The 22,293-nt window shown below is 39.6% G+C and overlaps 1 protein-coding gene across 2 annotated transcripts in view; it reads left to right on the forward strand.

The window, feature by feature from the left end:
- The window catches only part of ush (Zinc finger protein ush), a 638,560-nt gene that overhangs the window by 591,076 nt on the left and 25,191 nt on the right, over window positions 1–22,293 (forward strand). Inside the window, exons 3-4 of one of the 2 annotated variants that reach the window (XM_081741758.1) lie at window positions 4,259–4,366; window positions 16,442–16,546. In XM_081741758.1, coding sequence (XP_081597884.1) covers window positions 4,259–4,366; window positions 16,442–16,546 — 213 coding nt within the window. The remainder of the gene's footprint in view (window positions 1–4,258; window positions 4,367–16,441; window positions 16,547–22,293) is intronic. The other variant, XM_081741762.1, reaches the window with a different exon arrangement.

The raw sequence follows: 22,293 nt of genomic DNA on the forward strand, positions 1-22,293 counted from the left end.
GTTGGTCTGCTGGGCAGGGCTCTGGTTGCTCTAGGATCTGTATGCTTCGTGCCACGGTTTCTGTTGTGCGTCGGTCGGGTTGTATGTTATGCTCCTGGAAGACATTCTCCCAGTGTGCTGCAAATAGGTCTGCCTGTTCTTGAGGTGAGTACACCAGTCCTTGAGGTCCGCGTAGAGGCTGTGTCCGGGGTGGGCCTGAGGGTTTGCTCAATGAGCGAAGGAGTTTCCAGAACTCTGGCGATGGCGTCTCCATTCCACGGATCTTCTGGTCCCACTTTTCCATATTTCTTCTCTGGAGTCTCTTCTTGACTCTGGTTGTAAGCTCGTTCCAGAGAGCCTTGTATTGGAGGTTGCGAGTTTGCCATCTTCTTCTGACCCAGCGTTTCATATGGATGAGGGCTGTGGTCCGCAAGTCACCAGGATCCGGCTGGGGTTGGGGTCTGTCGCTTGTGGTGGTAGCCAGTGTAAGGGCGGATTTCATCGCAGCGGTTAGGTCCTGGACTGCAGTGTCGATGTCCTCCGGAGTTTGCAGAGGATGTCTGGGGTCAACCATCTCTGCTAGCAGTCTGGTGTACTCCTGCCAGTTTATTTCCTTGATCGTTGGAATCCTGCGGGTTGAGACGTGATGCCTTGTCGCTAGTGTGAGTACCACCGGGATATGGTCCGATTGGAGATCATGAATCACATCCGGTCCCTCTGTGATAGCTGCGTTAGCAGTGAGCGTAATGTCGAGGACATCAGGGAGTCCCCCATTCCTTGGGAAGTGCGTTGGCTCCCTCGGTGCTGCCGGTAGGAGATCAATTTGCCTGAGGATCTGGTGGAGGCGCCGGCCGTTTTGATTGGAGACTCTCGAGTTCCAGGCCGGGTGTTTGCAGTTCAAGTCCCCTCCCAGGAATACTCGGTGGCCTAGTCTTCTTAACAGCTGCAGATCTTGAGCACTGATGAGCCTGTCTGGTGGCCTATATACTGATAGGAGATGTAAGGGACCATCAGGGGAATGGATAGTGATTCCTGAGGCCTCGATGGATTGCAGCGCAGGGAGTTGAAGTATGTCGTGTGGTATATGCTGCTTGATGATCACTGCAGTTCCTCCTTTGGCTCGACCTACTCGGTCGTTGCGGTACACCACATAGTTCCGGATCCGTAGTAGGTCGGGTGGTTTGAGAAATGTCTCCGAGAGCAGAGCCACATCAATGTTTTCCCTGGTGAGGAAGTCAGTGAACTCTGCTCGCTGTTTTTGTAGACCTTCTGCGTTGAAGCAGGTTATTCGGATGTCGCGGTTGAGTCTCATATTATTCGGTGCCATCATCCAGGAGTGAAGCAGCGACTTGGAGTAGGGTGATCATCTTTGTGGTGGGATCGGTTGCTTGTGCTATCTGGCGAAGGCCGGTTTTCAGCCGGTCGAGGAAGCGATTGAGGTTGATCCCCGCTAGCAGGTCCTGGATTTCACGGAGTGTACTTATTAGTGACAGGAGTTCGCCTCCGGTTGCTGGCTGAGTGGTGGTTGGGGTGTTGTTGCCTGCGTTGTTGTTGTCTGCGTCTGGGATGGGGTCGGCTGTTCCTGGGGGGTCCCGGTTGCGGTCGGTTTGCTGCTGGGCTGCTGGTGTTGGTCCTTGGGATGGCTGTTCTGCAGCTGCGCTGGTGTGCTGCGGGGCGGAGCTGGTGCTTGCGCTTGGCTGAGACTCTGCGTTCCCTGGGGTGGTCGTGGATGCGAGTCTTGTTGTGGTTGACTTCTTGTCGGTGCTTACGTTGCACTCCGGGGTCAGGTTCAGGGGGGTGACGCCTGCATCCCGTATTTGGTTTCCTGGCCTCTTGTCAGTGGGGTTGTTGTCTCTCCGCTGGAGGTTGCGTGGTGGTGGAGGATTTGCTGGTGGAATCTCCTGCTGCTTCCCACTGCGTTTCTTCTTCTCTGCCTTGATGTACGGGCAACCCTGATAATTGGCAGGGTGGGGCCCCTGGCAGTTGACGCAGCGTGCTGCTGTGTCCCGTCCCTGCTTCTGGCATTCTTTGGTGAGGTGGTTTCCGCTGCATTTCACACACCTCGCCCCCGCGCGGCATGTAGTTTGTGAGTGGCCAACGCGTTGGCAGCGATGGCATTGTAGTATTTCACTGCCCTTGTACGTTTCCACCTCTATCTTAAAGGTGAGGAGATACCGGAGATCGTAGATTTGCGGCCCCTGACCTTTCGGTAAGCTGACCAGAAACAGGGGAAATTTCGGACGGTTTCCCTGGGCGTCTGGTCTGCCGTGTAACTGGCTGACTGATTCTACGGTAAATTGTAGTGATGTTAGTGCAGTTTTAATGTCTTCAGGATCAGCATCTATAGGCAGCTTGCGAATCACTACTTTTAGGTTGCGCACGTTTTTAGGGAGCTCTGAAGAGTACTCGTAGTTTTGTTGAAGGCAGAACGCCTCGACTTTGGCGAGGTCTGCCATGGTCGCACAGTGGAGCTTGACAAAGTCGCTGGAATGGAAGCTCTTGGGCTCCGCTTCCAAGCATGCTGACAGTGACTGGATGAACTTGCACTTGTTTTTAACACCGTATATGAACACTGGGGGCACTTTTCTTGGTGGGTAGTAGGGGAGTGGGGGGTCAGAGCTGGCTCCTTCCTCCATCTCTTCCATTTGATCGTTTGACGATCCTGTGGCTGTTTTGCTAAGTGCTGCAAAGCGGTTTCTGGATGCTATTACTGAGACTATGGTGGGCACACTGGGCATAGATGGCTTTCTGGTCTTCTTGGGGATCTGGAACCCTTCATTGTGGTCCGTTGCGGTGGATGTGGAGGCCTCGGCTGCACTTTCTGATGCATCCATGTAGTCATCTTGGGGGGTTTCTGTTGAGTCTTCGGGGGGGAGGGGGACCTGACATGCCCCGGTCATGTCGAATTGACTATTGGGCGTTGCAGGGGTGTCAGTTGACTGTTTTTGGTTTACTGTTTCCGGGGGGGGCGTAGGCCCCTCACTGAGTAGATCCTGTGGGGTGCGGTGATTATGGGATTGTGGGTCACCATGGTCTGGCTGGGCTGTGTTGCTCTCTTCTTGGACTGAGACTGGGTCCTGGGTGACGTCAACGAAGATTCGCTGCCGGCGCCTGGGGCCCGTTCCCAATGACGTGTACCCAAAAGCATTGCTCCGCAAGTCTTTCGATTTCTTGATGGCTCCCTTTGTGTGTGGCTGGGGGGGGCGCTTCCGGTAGTTGACCGCCTGGGATGGTGAATTCGACTGCATGGTCGCTTATATAGCTCCTGGGTTCTGCCTTTTAAGGGCTGGCAGATAGCTTGTTTGAAACAGCCACTCAGAAGCGGGCTCTCGAAGCGGATTCGTCCAATCACGCGCGGGTGCTTTCCTTCGAGTCCGCGCTCCTGAACGACTACTTTTCTGGCGTGTCTTTAGCGGCAGGAGTGTGTGCAGTGCTTTGTTCGACCAAGCATGCACGTGCACACACTACTCTACAAAATAACTAGCTAAATCACAGCACTTTCCACTGAAACTATCACTTTCACAACACTATAGAGAGTTCACAGAGTGACTTTGAGTGTTTATGGAAGTGTTTGTAATAAATTCTGGGAAGGATTGTCTTTATTTCCACTAAGTATCACACGGATCGCGAGAGCAAAAAAGCGCACGTCTTCTTGCTTCACTATCGTATCTCAGTATGAGCTAGTTGACGATGGTCCTGCTCTTTTGTGTGTGCTGCTAGCGAATGCTGGCTTCTGATTGGCTCTCGCACCTGCGTCTCTCCGACCAATCAGAAGCAGGTTCATGGTTTCTGTCGTCTCGGGGCCACGCAACTTGCTGAACAAAACTGTTCTTGTTCGTCGAAATGGCGGTTATAGTGCTGCCGTGCTTTGTTGCTAACTACCAACTCTACTGCTAGCTACGCATGCAACATGCACACTGCACCGCACTTTCACAGTCACTAGAGTTCGTCACAGCACTTAAATGTTCGCAAACACTGTAATAAATGTTTATTTCAATGTTTATTTAAAATGTGGGGAATAACAGTTTATATTTTCACGAAAACACGAAAAGATGTCAGGAGCACAGACACTCGCGTGACGCGCACTACAGCTTCGTATCTCAGTATCTTTATCCCAGTTTCAATTTTCTGTACATATTTCCTCGAGAATATTTTTTTCCTGGATAGATCATTGTTTGGCAGGTAATATTTTCTTGCATTTCTCAGTGAAACTAATGTTTTCCTGCACGAGAAATTTTGTTATTTATTTGTGTGGCTAATAACTTCGTTCCGTTTGCAGCTTTATCTCCGGCTGGTTTCTTTTGTTTACCACCTTTACAAGACGGACTTGTGCTGCCATCTCGCGCCAGTAGTGTGAAACAAGAGAACGCCGTCGAATCTAGACCTGGTAGGTATTCTCTTGCCCTTTATTTTTTAATTCAATGTTTTCGACACCTCTAAAAGTTGAGCAGTGGTACTCGCCACTTCAGAGAAAACGAAGTAAGAACTGTATCTTTAAGTGCTTTTAGGGCAGATACCATGGGCGCCGGAATGGGGAGCAGCTCCCCCTGGCTCACGAAAATGTATACTTAATATAGCAAACCATGTATATTATATACCAGAAATACCACGCGTAATATAACAACCATGAGGATGGCCCCCTAGAAAATTTTCTTCGGGCGCCCCTGGCAGATACCAATTTTGTATGCATGTGTAGTGAAAATACAAAGATAAGCGTGACGTAGGATAGTTCAATACACATAAGCAAAATCGTTCTTGATGGATGACTTTCAAGAGGAGTGCAAAATAAATAAATAAATAAATAAAAAAAGCGGAAGAGGCAAATAAGGATGCATTACATACATATTATGTTGAATTTAGCAATGCACAATACATAAAATATCAGCAGAGAATGTGCTTCATTATTATTATTATTATTATTATTATTATTATTATTATTATTATTATTATTATTATTATTATTATTATTTGATGACAGTGTGTTGAGAATTTTTATAAAGGAAAAAATCCCTCCACTTATCTACAAATTGAGTTCTTAACTCAGCATTTCGCGTTTGATAGATTGGAATTAACTTTTTTTTCTTCATACCGAGATTATACAAGACGGATCCTATTACTTAAAGTAGCATCGGAATCCATCCTGAAACCACACACACACACTGGAGAATATTCGTTAACCACTTCGACACGAAAGGGCACTTACATAGTATGCAGTATTAAGTTCATTAAACATATATCAAGTAGAGGAAGATACTGCCTCTCAGTTGGGTCGAATTTCATAGCAAGCTTAAAAAATGTTTTAGTTTGGAGAGGCAATGAACTATTGTTAACTAAACAAATAATTCAGTTATAGAGCTTTTATCATGCATTTTCTAACCGACTTCAAAAAAGGAGGAGTTCCCAATTCATCCCGTAATTTCTTTAAAATCTGACAGTAATTTTTGGAATTAAACTATAAAACATCTTAACGTATACTGGGTTAATTCAGGACCTTGGAAGAGGCGAATCCTGAAATCGGGCTGTTGGGAAATCAAGCTAAAAGTTTTGCAAGTACTTCAAGATAGCAAGGGCGAATCTTTCTTTATCTAGGAACTGTGAGAATACTAAAGGTGGACCAGGGCAAAACGCGGTATCTATGTGTTGTCCAGACCTGTCTGATGCGAGGAAATAAAAAATCGATTTTTCAAGTTCACCTTTCCTCTTCGAAGGTCCTGAAGCACAAGTAACATGCTTATAGGCAACCACATACTCTTTAATGTGTTATGGTTGCATAACGGCAAGGGGTTGCCCTGCAGCGGTACACTGGAACATTAAAAAGAAAGCAAGTTTTTTTTAAAAAAGTTATTGAATATTTGCAGTGTGATTTAGCGTTTTGAAATAATGAAAAATTAATAAGAATATAAAGACCCTAGTTAGATAGTGACACTGATGGAGAGTTGACACAAGGCTACTTAATCACATTAACCTTTTCGTGCTATTTAGTAGTGCATTTTTTAGGTCAGTGTTTCGGGGTGGAATGTGGATACCTTTGTACTCTTCTCGAACATACTTGAGAAACTTTTCATTTCATTGCAAATCCTCACGGATGAGTTTGTTCAATTTGTCGTTTGATATTCCTTTAAAGCGCAGAAGTTATATGAGACGTGGACCTATATTTTAACAAGGAATGCTGAGCTACAAATACTTTTCACCGGGAATCGGACCCAATCTTCCTCCACCAAAGGCAAGAACACTAATTACATAGCCAGAAGGGATAAGTAAGATCTCTCCCAAAGAAATTTGTGTGAAAGAAACACTGAAGGAAAATTCGTATAATTTGAATACAAACCTGTATGCTATCCCTATACAAAAGTAGATTTATCAACGAAATGCAAAGAGAAATGGTCATAGTCTCAAATTCTTAACATGGTTGTTTAATTCTGGACTCAGTATTTATATAAATTTAAGTTTGAAGTATAATATTATAATCATATCATATTATACTGTAAGCAAAATGTTTAAATTGTTCTTGCACTGCTTCTTGAGAGGACAGCTTTTTTTTCAAGCACAATTTTAAAATTGTTTGTAGTTGGTGTAATATCTTCAACTGCTTCTTATTCATTATATAGTAGAACATTAGTTTCTCTTTCATGAATCTTTATATAGAACTTGATTCTTCTATTTGCTAAAAGTACTGTGCGTTTCTGCTTTTTTCTGTCTTGCTTTGTTCATTAGACTTAATTTTTCTGATCTTGTGCTGGCTTTAAACTCATTTTAAGATTTAACATGTTATTTCATGATTTTAAAGAATTTTTTCTTTTCTTGTCTTCGATTGGCATTTCTCACGAGATGCAGTATTTTCGTGATTAGATGAGCCAATAGAGATATACGTTTTCCAAGACGAGACATCACGTTTATGACCTTTTCGAGACTAGACAGCCTCCATTTTTGTCTCGTAGCAACACTGTTTTCATTGTTATACGGAGTGTCCACATGAAACCTCCTTGATTACAAATATTAATTGCATGGAAGCTATTTGTGCCAGAGAATAATGGTTTACGGCATCTTGAAGAGCAACTCAGTTTTTTTTTGGTCTATAAATGCACTTGTATATTCCCGTTAGTAGCTCTCAGAATTTAGAGTCAATATTCAATCTGCCGCCATGTGTTGTGTCCTATGTGTTGTGATCGAGTTGATGGCTTCTTCAATTTTGTGACGAAGAGCAGGAATATCACGTACAAGTGTGGCGTAGACTCTTTGACATAGCCCCATAGGAAGCAATCCATAGGGGTCATGTCGGAAGTCCGCGGTGGCTAAGGAGTGGATCCATCGCATCCAATCCATCGTTGTGAAAACGTTCGGTCTAAAGCCCTACGAACATCTAAACACCAGTGCAGTGGGGCACCAACTTGTTGGAATATCACGTTTGGTTGCAAAGGGAGTAGCTGTGGACAAGCAAAGTCCAGATAAATGGGACCAGTTATTGTGTGTTCTATGAAGAAAAGTGGTCCGATAATTCTGTCGCGTCCCAAAACACACCACACATACACTTTCTCGCTATCTCTGACATATTCATGTATGGGGTTCGGAACCTCAAATGCGCAGGTTATGGCGATTCACCTTGCCTGATGTGTGGAAGGTTGCCTCATCGCTGAAAATCATCCTCTCCAAGTAATCGGGATCATCCTCGTTCTAGAATCTCCATTGCAAATCTGGTTGGGTTTGGTAGGTCATCTGGGCTGAAGCGCTGAACGATTTGCACCTTATATACATACAAACGCAATCAATCTTTTATGGAGCACCTTATGGACCGTTGAACGTGGAATGTTCAGCTCGCGTAACACTCTGCGAGACTTCGTTGGGCTTCTAGTAAAGGTCTCCCTGTCCTCATCCACAATTTCCTCAGACTTTCGTGCTTTGCCCGAGCCAGGCTGTTGGTTGACACACTTCGTAGCTAAAACTTCTCAAACCACGTTTTGATGGTCTTCACGTCTGGTGGGTCCCGTTGGTACTTTCGTCTGAAGTTCCTTTCCACGGTAAGTGGTGATTTAGTCTCAGCCAATCACACCATCCACTGTGCTCTCTCTTGTGCTGTTGTCATCTTTGTGAATACCTGCAACAAATAACAAAAAATCATGTAAACTTTGATGTTACATGATGTTACATGATGTTAAAATCATGTTACTGAACACCTGCAACAATTAACAATCAACAACAAAAACTGTTTGAGTTACTCTTCAAGATGTCGCAAATTGTTATTCTCTGGCACTAATAGTTTCCATGCAATTAATATTTGTGATCAGGGAGGTTTCATGTGAACACCCTGTAGTTCTCAAATTCTAAAGAAAGAATTTGAGAGAGAAAAAAAGAAAAAGATTGCTGCAAATAGTCGATTAAGTTGCTTGCATGTTCTATTATACACTGCTCCACAAAACTTAAGCAACCCGAGAGAACGTGGTATAAGCGACGTGTGGGGCCCATTCAACACTGGTTAGTGGCATGCAAATACACAGAGACGCGTCAGAGACACACAGGCAAACCGAGCACACGTTCTATTGCATAAGCAGCACCGTTTCAAGCGCGGTGAACAAATTATGCCATGAGGCGCACACCACAGCCTAGTAGTGTCCGAGGCTCCAAGCATTGTGTTAGTGGTTCTTGTGTGGGGTACACACCTTGCAATGACTGATAGACGACATTTGAGTGACTTTGACCGCGGGCTAATAATTGGGCGGTTGGAATTGGGTCGATCGCAAGTGGAAGTGGCGCAGGAATTCAACGTGAACAAAAGCGTTGTGTCAAGGCTGTGGAGTCGCTTCCAAAGTGGAGGTGAAGTCAGTAGACGTCATGGAGGAGGCCGTCCGAAGAAGACGTTGGCCGTCGATGACGGATTTCTCACAATTTCTGCCAAACGTAACCGTCAAGAGTCACGCTCTCAACTGGCCAATGAGTTGTTTCAGGCTACAGAACAACGCGTGAGTCGTGAAACTGTTCGTCGTCGGCTCAACAGAGCAGGACTGTATGCAGGAAGGCCTGTGCTGTGTACGCCATTGAAAGTGGAGCACAAACGTGCGCGTTACACATGGTGTCAGGAACATGTTGCATGGGGGAACACCAGTGGGCGCGTGTCATGTTCTCCGATGAGTCGAGATTCAGTTTGTCGTATGATTCTGGTCGGACTTTAGTGTGGAGAGAGCCAGGAACACGCTATCATTCAAACTTCATTGCTGAACGGCCTTTCTATGGCAGTGTTTCCATTATGGTGTGGGGTGGAATTATGCTGAATGGGAAAATGGACCTCCATATTGTGCAACATGGCACTTTAACAGCACAACGGTACCGGGATGAAATTCTGAATGCACATGTGCTCAATTTCCGCGGAGCATTTGGCCCAGACTTCCTGTTCATGGATGACAATGCCCACCCACACCGTGCACATCTTGTTTCCGACTATCTGGAGAGCGAAGACATTACACGTATTGCATAGCCTGCATATTCGCTGGACTTGAATCCCATCAAGCATGTGTTGGATGCTCTTGGACGGCGAATAGCGCAGTACCGTCCACCACCACGCACTCTCCCTGAACTGGGAGCAGCTCTCCTCGAGGAGTGGCAACATCTGCCACAAGACTTGATCAACACTCTGATTTGCAGCATGGAGGCCAGATGTCGTGACTGTATAGCTGTTCGTGGTGGTCACATACGAGCATGGAGGCCATATTGACTGCCTATGCCCTCGCACAATCCAGCTTCACCTGTTGAGGTATTGTTGTGCTGAACTTTTTGGTCACTCTGTACATCCTAACTGTATTGTTCGTCTTCACTTGTGTTGCGTTGTGCATCTAGACTGTCGGTTTGTTCATTATACTTGGTGCAGTGATGGTGTCGTTTTATTTTCTGCCACTTTCTTCGAGTTGCTTAAGTTTTGTGGAGCAGTGTATAACACACACTGCTATCATACATTGCCATGATAGCAATGAAATTTTTCATTCAATGATGTCAATATCTTATATAAATTATCAATGAAATTTTTTAAATTCAGATTTTGTTTAAACCTTAATTTCACACATTATAGCTGTAGTACTAGTTTACAATTTACCACGAAAGATGGGCACGTGTAGAGCCCCTGAATCTAATCTTGAATTTGGGCCTATTGTATATTATACTTTTGTGCACTTTAGAAAAATATTTGATACTATGACATAATTGCAGTTTGCGAAATAAATTGAACATTGAAATATATGTAAAGTTACTAAGTATCTACTTACTAAGCTAAATATTTGTTCATATCAAATCTACCAAATTGAATATAATAGTATTATTATTGATTACTATGTGGCAGAAAGTAGTAAGATAACGCTGCTGAGATATTACTACATACAATAGTTTGGACTTATAAAATTCACTATTAGGATAAAATAAATTAATTTGATCTCTAAAATCTGCTGATAAAATGAGAGGAAATAATTTTTGGTGTTTTAAGATCTGCTAATCTGATAAATTTAAAATAATTTCGCTTTTTAATGTGTCGTGTTCGAATGAAAGAAAATAGATTTTCATCCCAAAGATATCCTATTTGGATAAAAGAAAATAATGTGTGTGTCAAAGATCAATTCGTTCAAATGAAAAGAAGATAATATCGCCCCAAAAATCTGGTATTTGGATAAAAGAAAATAGTTTGGCCTCGTGGGGTCTATTCTTCAAATAAAAATAAAAATAATTTGGCCTTGTAAAATCTATTATGCAGATGAAAGAAATTATTTAACTCTGAATGAATTATTGATAAAAGAAGAAGAAAACTCACAAAAATTTGGAATATTGTGGTATTAAATCATGCAATTGGCGTATCAACATTATCTAGGGCGGATATAAGCAATAGAGAACCTAGGAAAATATTGCACCAATGTTACTTTGTTTGTGCCATTTTGAATTCACTAAATTTATTTGACGAATGTTTTAGTCGTTCACAACCTTAGCTTTCAGTTGCCCAGATAAATAGTTGGCGAGTATTTCCGCCATTTTAACTTCTCCACCCATTGATTTATACGGGAAAACATTATAATATTCTTTCAAATGAGCAGACAGTTTAAAATGTTGATTGTAGTAGTATTTCTTTAAATATATTTCAACATTCTTTATATTGTCAAAATTACACTCTGTGCACAGAGAAAAATCCGTTCTCCGGACAGCGGTATATTGTACAAATATACGTTATCCTCTTGCTTACTACAGAAATCAGTACGGAGCACACGTTATCCATATGCTACATAGGCACTGCCCTTCGATGTTACATGATGCCGTTGCAGGATGTCTGACATGTAACAATTTTCCGTAGTTCACATGCATATACTTATGTTACATTCCTCAGCTGTATGTTATATACGTATATTTGTATGTGAGATGCTGACCGTCTATATTGTTTCATACGGAAAGTACGTATTGATGGAACACTTATACAGAAAGTATTATAAAACATGCGTTTTCAGTTATACGTCTGCTGTACGTTAAGTCCAAAAACTACAGGAATTATGCATGTAACTTATCTTTTTAAGTATGTCACCTACAATTTTTTTTCTCAGTGTGTTATGCATAAGCTTAATGTTTAAGACGTCTTTAGTAGAAAGGAAATACTTTCGTGGGACCTTGAATAAAGAGTTGAGGAAAAGACTCGTAAAATGCTTCGTGTGGAGTATTGCACGGTATGAGGCAGAAACATGGACAAATTATAAGAAATGATAAGAAGCTTTCGAAATGTGGGTGTGGAGAAGAATGGATAAAATTAGATGGGTCGATCGGTAAACGAATGAGAGGGTCTTAGAAATTTTGGGGGGAGAAACGAACAGTTTTAAATATTATTAAGAAGACCAAGATATACTGGTTGGGATATTGGCTAAAAAGGAACTGTATCATGAGGGATGTGCTAGAGGGTATGGTGGCAGGAAAGAAAGGGACAGGGTGATGGAATCTACAATTGATGGACGATATCAAAACACAGAAATCGTACGTGAAGACGAAGAGGTTAGGTCAGCGTTTCCCAACCGGTGTGCCGCGGCACAGTGGTGTGCCGCGAATGGGTCGCTGGTGTGCCGCGAGGAAATCGGAACAAAATTATTAATTCTATAGCAATCAAATTGCAAGACATACAGAAAAAGGTATATTTGTATTTCAAATTACTACTATGAATCTAAAATTTAAAGTTTCATACTGTGTTACTTTTCTGTAGAACATTTTTCTGTACATTTCTAATTTTGAAAAAAAAAAAAGTATTTGTTATCATTGTTATGACCATTATTGCTTCTTTATTGTTGCAGACTATTTCGTAACTTGAAATTTTAAAATATTATTCAATCCTTCCGGCAAAGTAAACATGCATACGAATTACCTATATTTGTGTTTTAAAAGTAAAAGAGATTCGTTTGTTCGTTCGTTATTTAGTGATCTTCTTTCTTAATGAAAGGTTGGATACAGTTTTCGAAAAAAAAAAGTGTATTTTTAACAACTTGAGCCCTATATCTGATTGTAATTGTTTTCTATTTTTAAATTAAAATGAAAAATAAGCATAATGATTTACCACGGGGAAAAAATAGTGGTCTAGCTTTCTTCTCTGTGAGAAGGATGTCAGTAATCAGAAAAAAATACTACAGTATTTTATATTTTCAAATAATAATAATAATAATAATAATAATAATAATAATAATAATAATAATAATAATAATAATAATAATAATAATAATAATAATAATAATAATAATAATAATATGTGTGCCGCGAGAATTCAAGTTACCCTGAAGTGTGCCGCAAGTTGAAAAAGGTTAGGAAACGCTGGGTTAGGTGGAAGCTTCTCAGTTGTAGCAAGTGACCTGTCAATAATTTCAGAATACCTATCCTGATGATAACGATGATGAATGTTTATGAATCAAATTTACTTTTAATAATATTATGTTCATAATTCGATTTCCGGTGGAGACAATCAGTCGGAAAGGCATAAAAATCTTTTCAAGCCAGCAATTTTGAGTGAAGTTTTCCTCACTCCAATCAGGCAAATGCGGGATAGTGTCCAACATAAAAAGACTCAGGCCGCTTCCTTTTTCCCCATTCCTTTCTTTCTACCCCAATTTCCCGGATAGTCTGATCGCCGAGGGACGTCCCTAATTTGTGATGGGCTTAGAAGATCATAGATGCCGATTGACCAGAAATGTAATTCGTAATTTAAATAATATTGAATTTATTACTAAACAAGGTACATTTAAATAGAGCTATAAGAAAAAGTAAAGAACAATTAAAATCAAACCATAAATTTCCCTCTCATTTTAAAGAAAGAAAAAAAAAATACTTTTTTCCTCCCATACACGTAAATTAATAATCTATAAAACCAAGATTGTTCGGGTGCTCAATAATCTTAAGAGTGGTACTTAGGTACGATTAGAAACGTGTAAACAATCTTCCCTCGTAGATACCACACCAATACCGATGGATTTGTTGTTCTTTACTTCTTCCATACATTATTACATGCTAAGCACTTAACTTTTCTTACATGTTAGTATAATGCAACTTAATAAGGTTTACAGGCCACGGTTAAACTTCACTAACAATCAGTGACGTTTTCTGGTTGGGGGAAGTTGTTATTTATAATACATTATTTTTAAATCATTGTTGCATCATTTATATTAATGCGTTAGTGCTCGTGGGTTTTCTCGGGGTTCTCCCGTTTTCTCCCATTTTCTTCATTCCACCATTTCACTCATTTCTCATTATCACCGTCTCCTTTAGCCTAACCGGCATAACCATGGGATGTTAAACCTAAAGATTTCATTTCATTTTTCTGTTTACCTAGAAGAAGTGGGCTTCCACAACTTCTGTGGACCCCACTGTCTTGTGATGTATTTTCTTCCATCTCAACATTATTTCGTTTCTTTGCTTAAAATCGTACGCATTTTTGTAAGCAGTTGCCATTTATTCGTAGATGTTATTAAAATGAAAAAAAAAGTTCTTTTCCTTTAGCCCTGCACCTACACACTGAGGTCTGTAGGATCCCGATATTTTAAATGGATGCTGTGAATTAACTTTCCCGGACTGGTGGACAAGACTTAAAGTCAATTCCTAGACTCACCTTTCGAAAACATTATTAATAATTTCCGTAGGTGCTACATATGGTCAGATGTATACTGTAATTCTGTATTGCGAGCAGCGTGTATGTTCACATAGTCCTCTGCATTACAATTCGATTTATTTCTAATTGAACATCAATGGTAGGCGTACTTTACAAACTCTACGCTAGATATTCACATGACAGTTCTAGAAAGAGCAGTCTACTTATTAATTACAACGGTCATAAGTAGGGCCCGGAAGTTAAGGAAAAATCCTCTTTCTTACGAGTGCTCGAAGACTTCATTTTGGCTCATTGTAGGTCAGAAAATGGTGGATTTTATTTTCCTTTTTTTTTCTTTTTCGGCGTGTTTTGTTTATTAGTCTTGTTTTAAGCTTTCCATAGCTTAACTTTTTTTTTTCACTTCATCTTTCGACAATAAATTTACTGGCCATTAACTCGAATCACCACAACCCCTTAAACATATTTTCTTTAGTAAAGAACATTCCAATGATAATACATTCTTCAACGACTGGACCAGGTCTGAAACAATCAGAAGTCAGATAAGGAGGCGTAACAATGTCCTCCAGCAAGAAGAAGGGGTGAGGGTGGGGAAGGTTTCTTATTTTAGTTTGTACTTCAGTTTCTGGAAGAAGGACAGACCGTTAACCTACCAGAAGCTTGTATTTCTTGAGCATTATATTCATTAAATATGTAATTCTAAATAAGTTGGGTTTTATTTTTACATCCTTTTTTCCAGTTTTTAGGCCCTTTTCTAGATATTTTAGGTCTTTTTATAGGTCCATTTAGGCAATTTTTAGGTGTTCAACTTTCGAGCCCTAGTCATAAGTCTTGCAATATTCTGGTACACAACATACCAATATTTATTACATCACAGTTAGAGGAGGTTAACATTCCTACTATGTGCTCTTGTGTTGGACTGTCTGCAGCCATCTTCTTGCCAGTTCCTCTATTCCACGTCAATATCACGTCTTGCTTTAGAGCAAAGAAGTGGCACTGCTATTGATCCACATTCTGCAGGTTGGTGAAGCATGGTGATTACAGAAACTAGCCATGGACCTAGAGAGGTAGTAATTTGAATGGCAAGATCAAAACTATATGCTGGGTGCGGCGTCAAGTTCCTGAAATTTTTGCTGCATTTTTCGAGCTGTGATTTGCGTTGTCCTGTTGGAGCAGATCGTGCTTTCGGTTCACCGATATAGATTTTTTTTTTTGGGGGGGGGGGGAGTTCAGCATACTTCCACTCTAGCTGTTCGGAATAGAAGTCGGCGTTGATAGTACAACCGTTAGAAAGAAACTCGAAGAGGATTGCTCCATCGTAGTTCCACCTTATATAGAACAGAACTACGCTCGAAATTGGTCTATTTGAGAGCGGTTCTGGAATTTAACCTTGGTTCATCCACTGTTTTTGCTTATTCGTTTACAAAAAACGACTTTTCGTCGCATGTGACAATCCGTTTCAGAAAACGTATACATCATGCTAATTTTGCATCAGTTGTCGACACATACCCACTGTTCTTTAGGACTGAGCTGGGGTGGCACAATGCAGCAACTCCTGATGGTTTTTCCCGAGTTAGTGAAGGTGACACACTAAAATGAACTGAGACATAACCGAGTTGATTTGATAGTCAACGTGTACTGATGAATGGAGTTTTCTCAATGGTGTGTCGTATGGCCTCAGAAGCTCTTACCCTGGGGCTGTTGACTGATCTACGATATTTTTACAACCTGTTCGGAATTTTTGGAACGAATGAGTTATTGTGCTGAAGTTCACTACACCTTCCCTTTTCTCATGACATATATTTTGGATTGTTGTCGCAGCGTTACGACCGAGTTTGAACTCATGCAATAACACTTCACGTTGTTGAGCACTCATCCTCGTCTTAAAACTGACGTAAGATACTGACGAAGTGACGGCCTCCGTGTTAAATAGTCCACTTTTACACCATCTCTTGGGCGAGTTTGGCCTTGTACTTACAGTCGGTCACGGTGTATATACTCATCTGAGTTGTGGGAATATTTAAAAACCTATAACTTACCGTTGTATTTTCCTACATTAAAACAAATTACAATCGTACAGTTCTATTAAATATTAATTCCAGTGTGTACTTTGTGTAAAAAAAAAAAAAAAAAAAATGCAGGTTAAAATCTATTCGAGTAAAAGCAGACTCTTTAGTTTTATATGAGCTGTTGGGCCCATAAATAATTTGTCTTCGTAAAACTTGTCTTTGTGGGTCAAATTATAATGATAATGAGTTTTAATTGTATCTTGTAGCTATGTTGTATTGTATGTGCTTTTACACAGTCTTTTGTCTTTTCTGGATGAAGAAATATGTGTGCTAAGGCTTTAATTGTTGCTTGTGTGTTTGTCCACAGTGAACGTATTCATGTGCGGGCCGTGCGGGATAAGGTTCAGCTCTTTGAGTACTTTAGAAGCACATCAGACCTACTACTGTTCACATCGCCTAAAATCGGGTAAAGGTAAGCTTATTTGTACATCTAAAAAATATATAGTTTGTTCGTAGTTTACATAGTTTCTTTTCAGCACAAAAGTTAACATATACGCAAGAAACAACAAAGAAAAAGAAAAATCAAAATAGATAATGTGGTGCAAGATATCAATCATTATTACTTAGAACTGGGAAGCTATAATAGGAGCAAATAGAATGCAATATTTAGGGTAGTCAAGATCAGAAAGATATTTAAAGACGAAACAAAAGTTTTTGGTTGGAAATGTTGATTTAAAACTGAAAAAAAAAAGTTGATGAAAACGTACAGGGAATAGACAAAAATATGGAAACACGTGAAAAATTGCACATTACTTTTACTAATAGCGAGTAGGACTACCTTTGGCACGTAGAATCGCCTATAGTCTATGAGGAATGAAGAAATACAGGTCGCATATGGTTGTGAAAGGGATGTTATACCATTCTTTCGCCAAAGCAGCTGCAAGTTGTTGTAGGGACGACGGTAGGGTAGCGGCTCGCACGTTGGTCCCCAAAAGTGATCACAAGAGCTCAATGATATTGAGGTCTGACGATTGTGGAGGCCATGGCAGATGTGACACTTCATCTTTGTGCTTATCAAACCAGTCCTGGACGCTGAATTGTATGAACAGAAGGTCTGTCATCTTGAAACAAGGCAGAATACCAGGATATGGTTGCCCAAATCATCACTGAACCACGGCCATGCTTGACTCGTACTAACAGACAGTCTGTATCGTACGCTGGTGCTGGCGCTCTCTAGACGTAAGCTCAGCCAGCAGTTGGAAATAATGTAAAGGAAGACTCATACGACCAGATACTCAATTGTCCACTTTTTATTAGCCTTGCACCACTGTCTCCGTATAGCAGCATGGTCAACAATCACGAGTGATTTGGGAATTGAAGATCTTCCATAAATACAGTTACTTAACTGTAGCTGGCCCATCTATTCGATTGGCCAGATTGTAGATTTCACAGGATATGACGGTGACCACAGCGACACCTACCATTCAGACGCAAATCGTGTTTGAAATGGCTACTTTTTTAATACCAGGTGTTTCCATATTTTTGTCCATTCCCTATATATGTTGACAGTGGAGTTGTGTTGGTTACAAGACATGGATTCTAGAAGAAAAACGGAGAATAGAAACCTTAATGATGACATACCGTATTATAGAAGAATGTTGCAAATTAAATGGGTGGATATGGCATTGAATTAAAAAATGCTGGAAAGGCTAAAGAGAAAAAGAGAAACATGATTAAGGCTGTTTCGTAAAAAAAATAATTATGATTGGATACATTACGATGCCTAATTACCCTGTTACAGAGATTTCTAACGTTGTTTCCATGGCGCTACCCTTCTTAAACACTACGTACTTCACGCCACTTTGCTTCCCGTTCGTTGATCATATATGCTTTTGATCTGGCTCCTTCTTCGATTTTAAATACAGGATTGAATTCTCAAATCTTCAGTAATAATAATAATAATAATAATAATAATAATAATAATAATAATAATAATAATAATAATAATAATAATAATAATAATAATAATAATAATAATAATTTTATATTTACTTCCAGCAAAAGTAGTGCATTATTATTTTAAATGGTCATTACAAAATTGTAAAGCTAAATTGTGAATTATCATTCCCAGGTGGTGCTTTATTCATAACTAGTTGAAATGTTCGTTCTTCGCATGTTTGTGAAAAGTATTTCAACCCTCTTTCCCCTTAGTATACACATTTCAATCAAAGTCCAATGATTATGATCCAGTTCTCTTACCCAGTGTCAGTGAGAACCATATTTAAAGCGATTTCTATTTATTCTTGAAATGTTTTCACTGGGTATCTTCATAGCGACAAACAGAATGGGATTTGCCATTTCTTTTTACAATTCTTTCTGCTCGAGCTCGTCTGCACAAATTTCTAACCATTATTGGTTCTTTACAAGGCCGGCCTAAAGTTCGGACAACCTGGGTAACTGCCCGGGGCGCGCCAGAGTTAGAGGGCGCCAAAACGAGCCTCAAAAAGTAAATTTTATAACGTGTTTACAAATGAGTATTTTTTGGTTTATGTTCTTGTAAAGTAGTGTCAATTACATCATCTTTTTCCATTCCACTATGAAAGAAGAGAGGTTCATAGTACTACGGGGGCTGTATCGACAAATGGGGACATGGTATGTAGAAGTAAGAGTGGAGGGGGAGTTGGTATTGTTTATAGCGGGCAACAGTCTAGGACTATGGGGGGGAAGAAATTTTGCTTTAGTCCGCCCCTGGTTTATTAGTTAATAATCTGGTAGTGCTGTATTTAAAGGAGAATCTCAATAGCAGTTGGTTAAATACAGAGTGACCCAAAACTAGGTATACAGTCCCTTACTGATCAGCTCATTGCATTTCTTATTGTTATCCATAAGGTAGACTTAATTTCTTTATTATTTGTTCTTAATGCATTTTTACTTATACCTCAAGCCCGGAACAGCCGAAGCAAATAAACCCATAAACTAGAATGTTATACTTGATGAATGTCGAGGTGTATGCCTACTTTTGGGCTACCCTGTATGATCAATGACCTTAAAAATGCTAGAAATAAAGCTTAAATATTTTTAAGAAGAAAAAGAAAATTTATTTGCTTTGCAATTCAAATAAACAAAATAAACGCCTATTATTAAATTTTACCCGATATGTTAGCATTGGGATGCAATTGCTAGGAACATTTCCTCCTTCTAGAAAATGCTATTGTGAATGTTAGTGAGATAAAACCCAAGTTATCACTTAAACCAGGTACATGGTCCACTCTTGTACCAAAAATCATCAAAATCGGTGCAGCACTCTAGGAGGAATTGGCCTCCAAACATCGTTACGTTTATTTTTATAGATAAATTTAATTTCACTAGAAGGTCATTAGTAACTTAATCCATATTCACTCTGGAATGATTATTTATTATTTCGTTAACAGTTTCCATAACGTAACGTTATCTTCCTCAGACGTTAATATGTATGTAGAACATACTCTGGTCAGAAAAATTATATCAATTTTATGCATAACACAGTGTGTGTATATTACCTTAATACGACGTTTGAATACAATCTCTAAAAGCATTAGAAGACACTTTTCCCTCAAGAAAACACCATATTTTATAGTTATTGTATGGTGGCTTCGTGGTTTTTATTCTGTTCAACACCAGTTCTGGCAGTAACTTTCGGTCATTTAACAGGAAATTATCGCAAAATTACTTTGAGTTACATTTATCCAGCTGGAAACTACAAATAATTACCTTTTACAAAGTGTTACAAAACACAATGGTCATTTTACGAATTAAAAAAAAAAAAAAAAAGTCAACATAACTTTGTGTTAAAGTGACACCTATGTATTTCGTAATCTGAAACTTCTATGGGATGATTGCAGGAAGAGCTAATTTCGACTAACAGATTTAATGTCACAACCAGAGTAATGACAATAATAAACAAAATATATCACTTAAAGCAAAAGGAAATAAAAATTTAGGTCAACACATAATTATAAATTTATCAGATAACTGCACAGCAAACTATGTATCTCCATTCTAAATTAGTAATGAAATATTTTTAAAATACTGTGTACTGGAAGATATCACTATATATTTGTTAAACTGACCTCTGTTTGGTAAGTTTCCAGTAGAGATGATGCATACGGCATATTTAAATGTTAAATAACGCACAGATGCTCGTATCATCGTATCTCCATCCAGCAGAAGAAAGATAAATAATAATAATAAAAAATATATGCAATGGTCAGCTTTAATTAACTCTGGCGAAACATTTCGTATATTTTTTTTCTAGATTTTTTTTTAGCACTGCGTTTACTTTTCCTTTTAACGGTGTCGTGGATGTAATGTACTTTTAAATTTTGTTCATATCAAGTGCAATATTTTAATTAACAACAAAACTGTGTTTAAAAAAATCCGAATATACATAAAAAAAAAAATCATTTGGCGATGTGTGCTTCGTTGGAGATAAAATACTGGACATAGGAAGTGTCGTGTGGGTTTCTCTAGGAAGCTGCTAGGTATTCAATAAAAAGATTGAACAAAAATATTCACGTAAACTTATTTATTTCATTCAACAAAGATATTAACAAAATAGTTTTTTTTATGACAATAAGATATTGTTATAATTGGACAAATAATAAAAAGTTTAAAAAAGCGTTACATTTTCGATTCAAATTTGATTTTGAGTTAATACTCTCATAAATAAAAATTAAAAACAAAATTGTGTAGAACTAATTAACTTCATAACTAAGAATATCGAATAAATCCATCCTCCACATGTTTGGAAGTAGCATGAGAAATATCACGGAGTTGACAAAACAGTTTACAAACTTTTCAGTAGAAAGTGTTCATAAATTCCTTTTCATTTCAAATAAAAAACTTCCATTTTTGAAGAAGGGAAGGAACTTAAAATGCTGCCCGCATTACCTCTCTGTATTGCTAAACTAATACGCTGAAGTAAAAAAAAAATTGTGCACTTCTCGTATCTCTTGTCTTGAGATTTCATTTCGACCCAATTTCCTTTAGGAACTCCTAGCTTCCCGGCTAAAAACTCCCATAGTTTCTGTAGCAAAGGTGATGAACATATGATCTTCTTTTAATTTTGAATATTTGGTGTGTTTTCGTTTACAAGTTGTCTCAGCAGCATTTCCTGCCTTTTTACATGCTGAAAGTAAATGAGAAGGTGCAAAAGTGCCAACACGTGACGTCCCATACCAGTCGTTGCCTCATTTTCCAGGGGTAAATGTCACTCCATCTCGTCGTTTCCCATCATCTCTGGACATTCCAGATGGTTCTAAAATACTTGGGACATCAATGCTGGCAAGAGCTCGTCTTATTATGTTATTTAGCTCTCCATGACGAGAAATTCGACCTCCACTTCTAGAAAAACTTAGTGCATTCATCAACCTGTTCCTGACATGTGCATTTGAAACTATGACAGATATTTAAACCGAGATGTAGAGCGACACAAATTTGAAACGTATTGTTCTCCAGGAAAGTTTCAATATTTTTTGACGGTGTAGCCTGTAGCCATGCACCACATTCTTTTCTTTGTAAGGATTTAAAACGGGCTATATCAGATGTATTTTCAGGGACCAATTCTTTATCAGTTATTGCAGTTTGTGAGTCCAACACAGTGGGAGTCTCATTATTGTATATACCATTCCATATCTCCAATCCCTCCGTCAGGTGATGAATTTCCAATTTGTCAACTGGAATGTTTAGTATGTTGGAGACAAGTGACCACTCCAAAACATGAGGACAGGAAAGCTGGAAGGCTTAAAACTGAGACTTTTCTTACGCTTAAACCTCCTAAGCGAATTGGTAAGCTTGTTTGAGTCCAAAGAATAATTGATGATTGACTGTAATGCATATTTCAAGCAATTATCAAGCTGAAGCATTTTGGAAGGCATGGACCATGTGGGAGTGGTGCGTAAAAAATAGATAAGTTTCGGTATTCCCAGGCAATTCTTAAGTAGAGAAAAAGCAATATGCACTGGTAAAGTCTTCAGACGCTGAGTTATTATTTTTAATCTATTTAAATGCTCATCAAAATTTTCCTCTTATCCATCCTCAAGGAGAGGTGGTCCCAAGAGAGATAATTCATTTCTGAGTACTGTCCGTATCCCAGGTAACAGTTCTTGAAACTGGGATTCGACTTCTTTGTTTGGGTTCACAGATGTGAAAAAAATGTTCACATTTAGACGGGTTAACTTC

Source organism: Thermobia domestica, chromosome 2 (assembly GCF_964235325.1).
Source record: "Thermobia domestica chromosome 2, izTheDome1.hap1.1, whole genome shotgun sequence".
Taxonomy (NCBI): Eukaryota; Metazoa; Arthropoda; class Insecta; order Zygentoma; family Lepismatidae; genus Thermobia; species Thermobia domestica.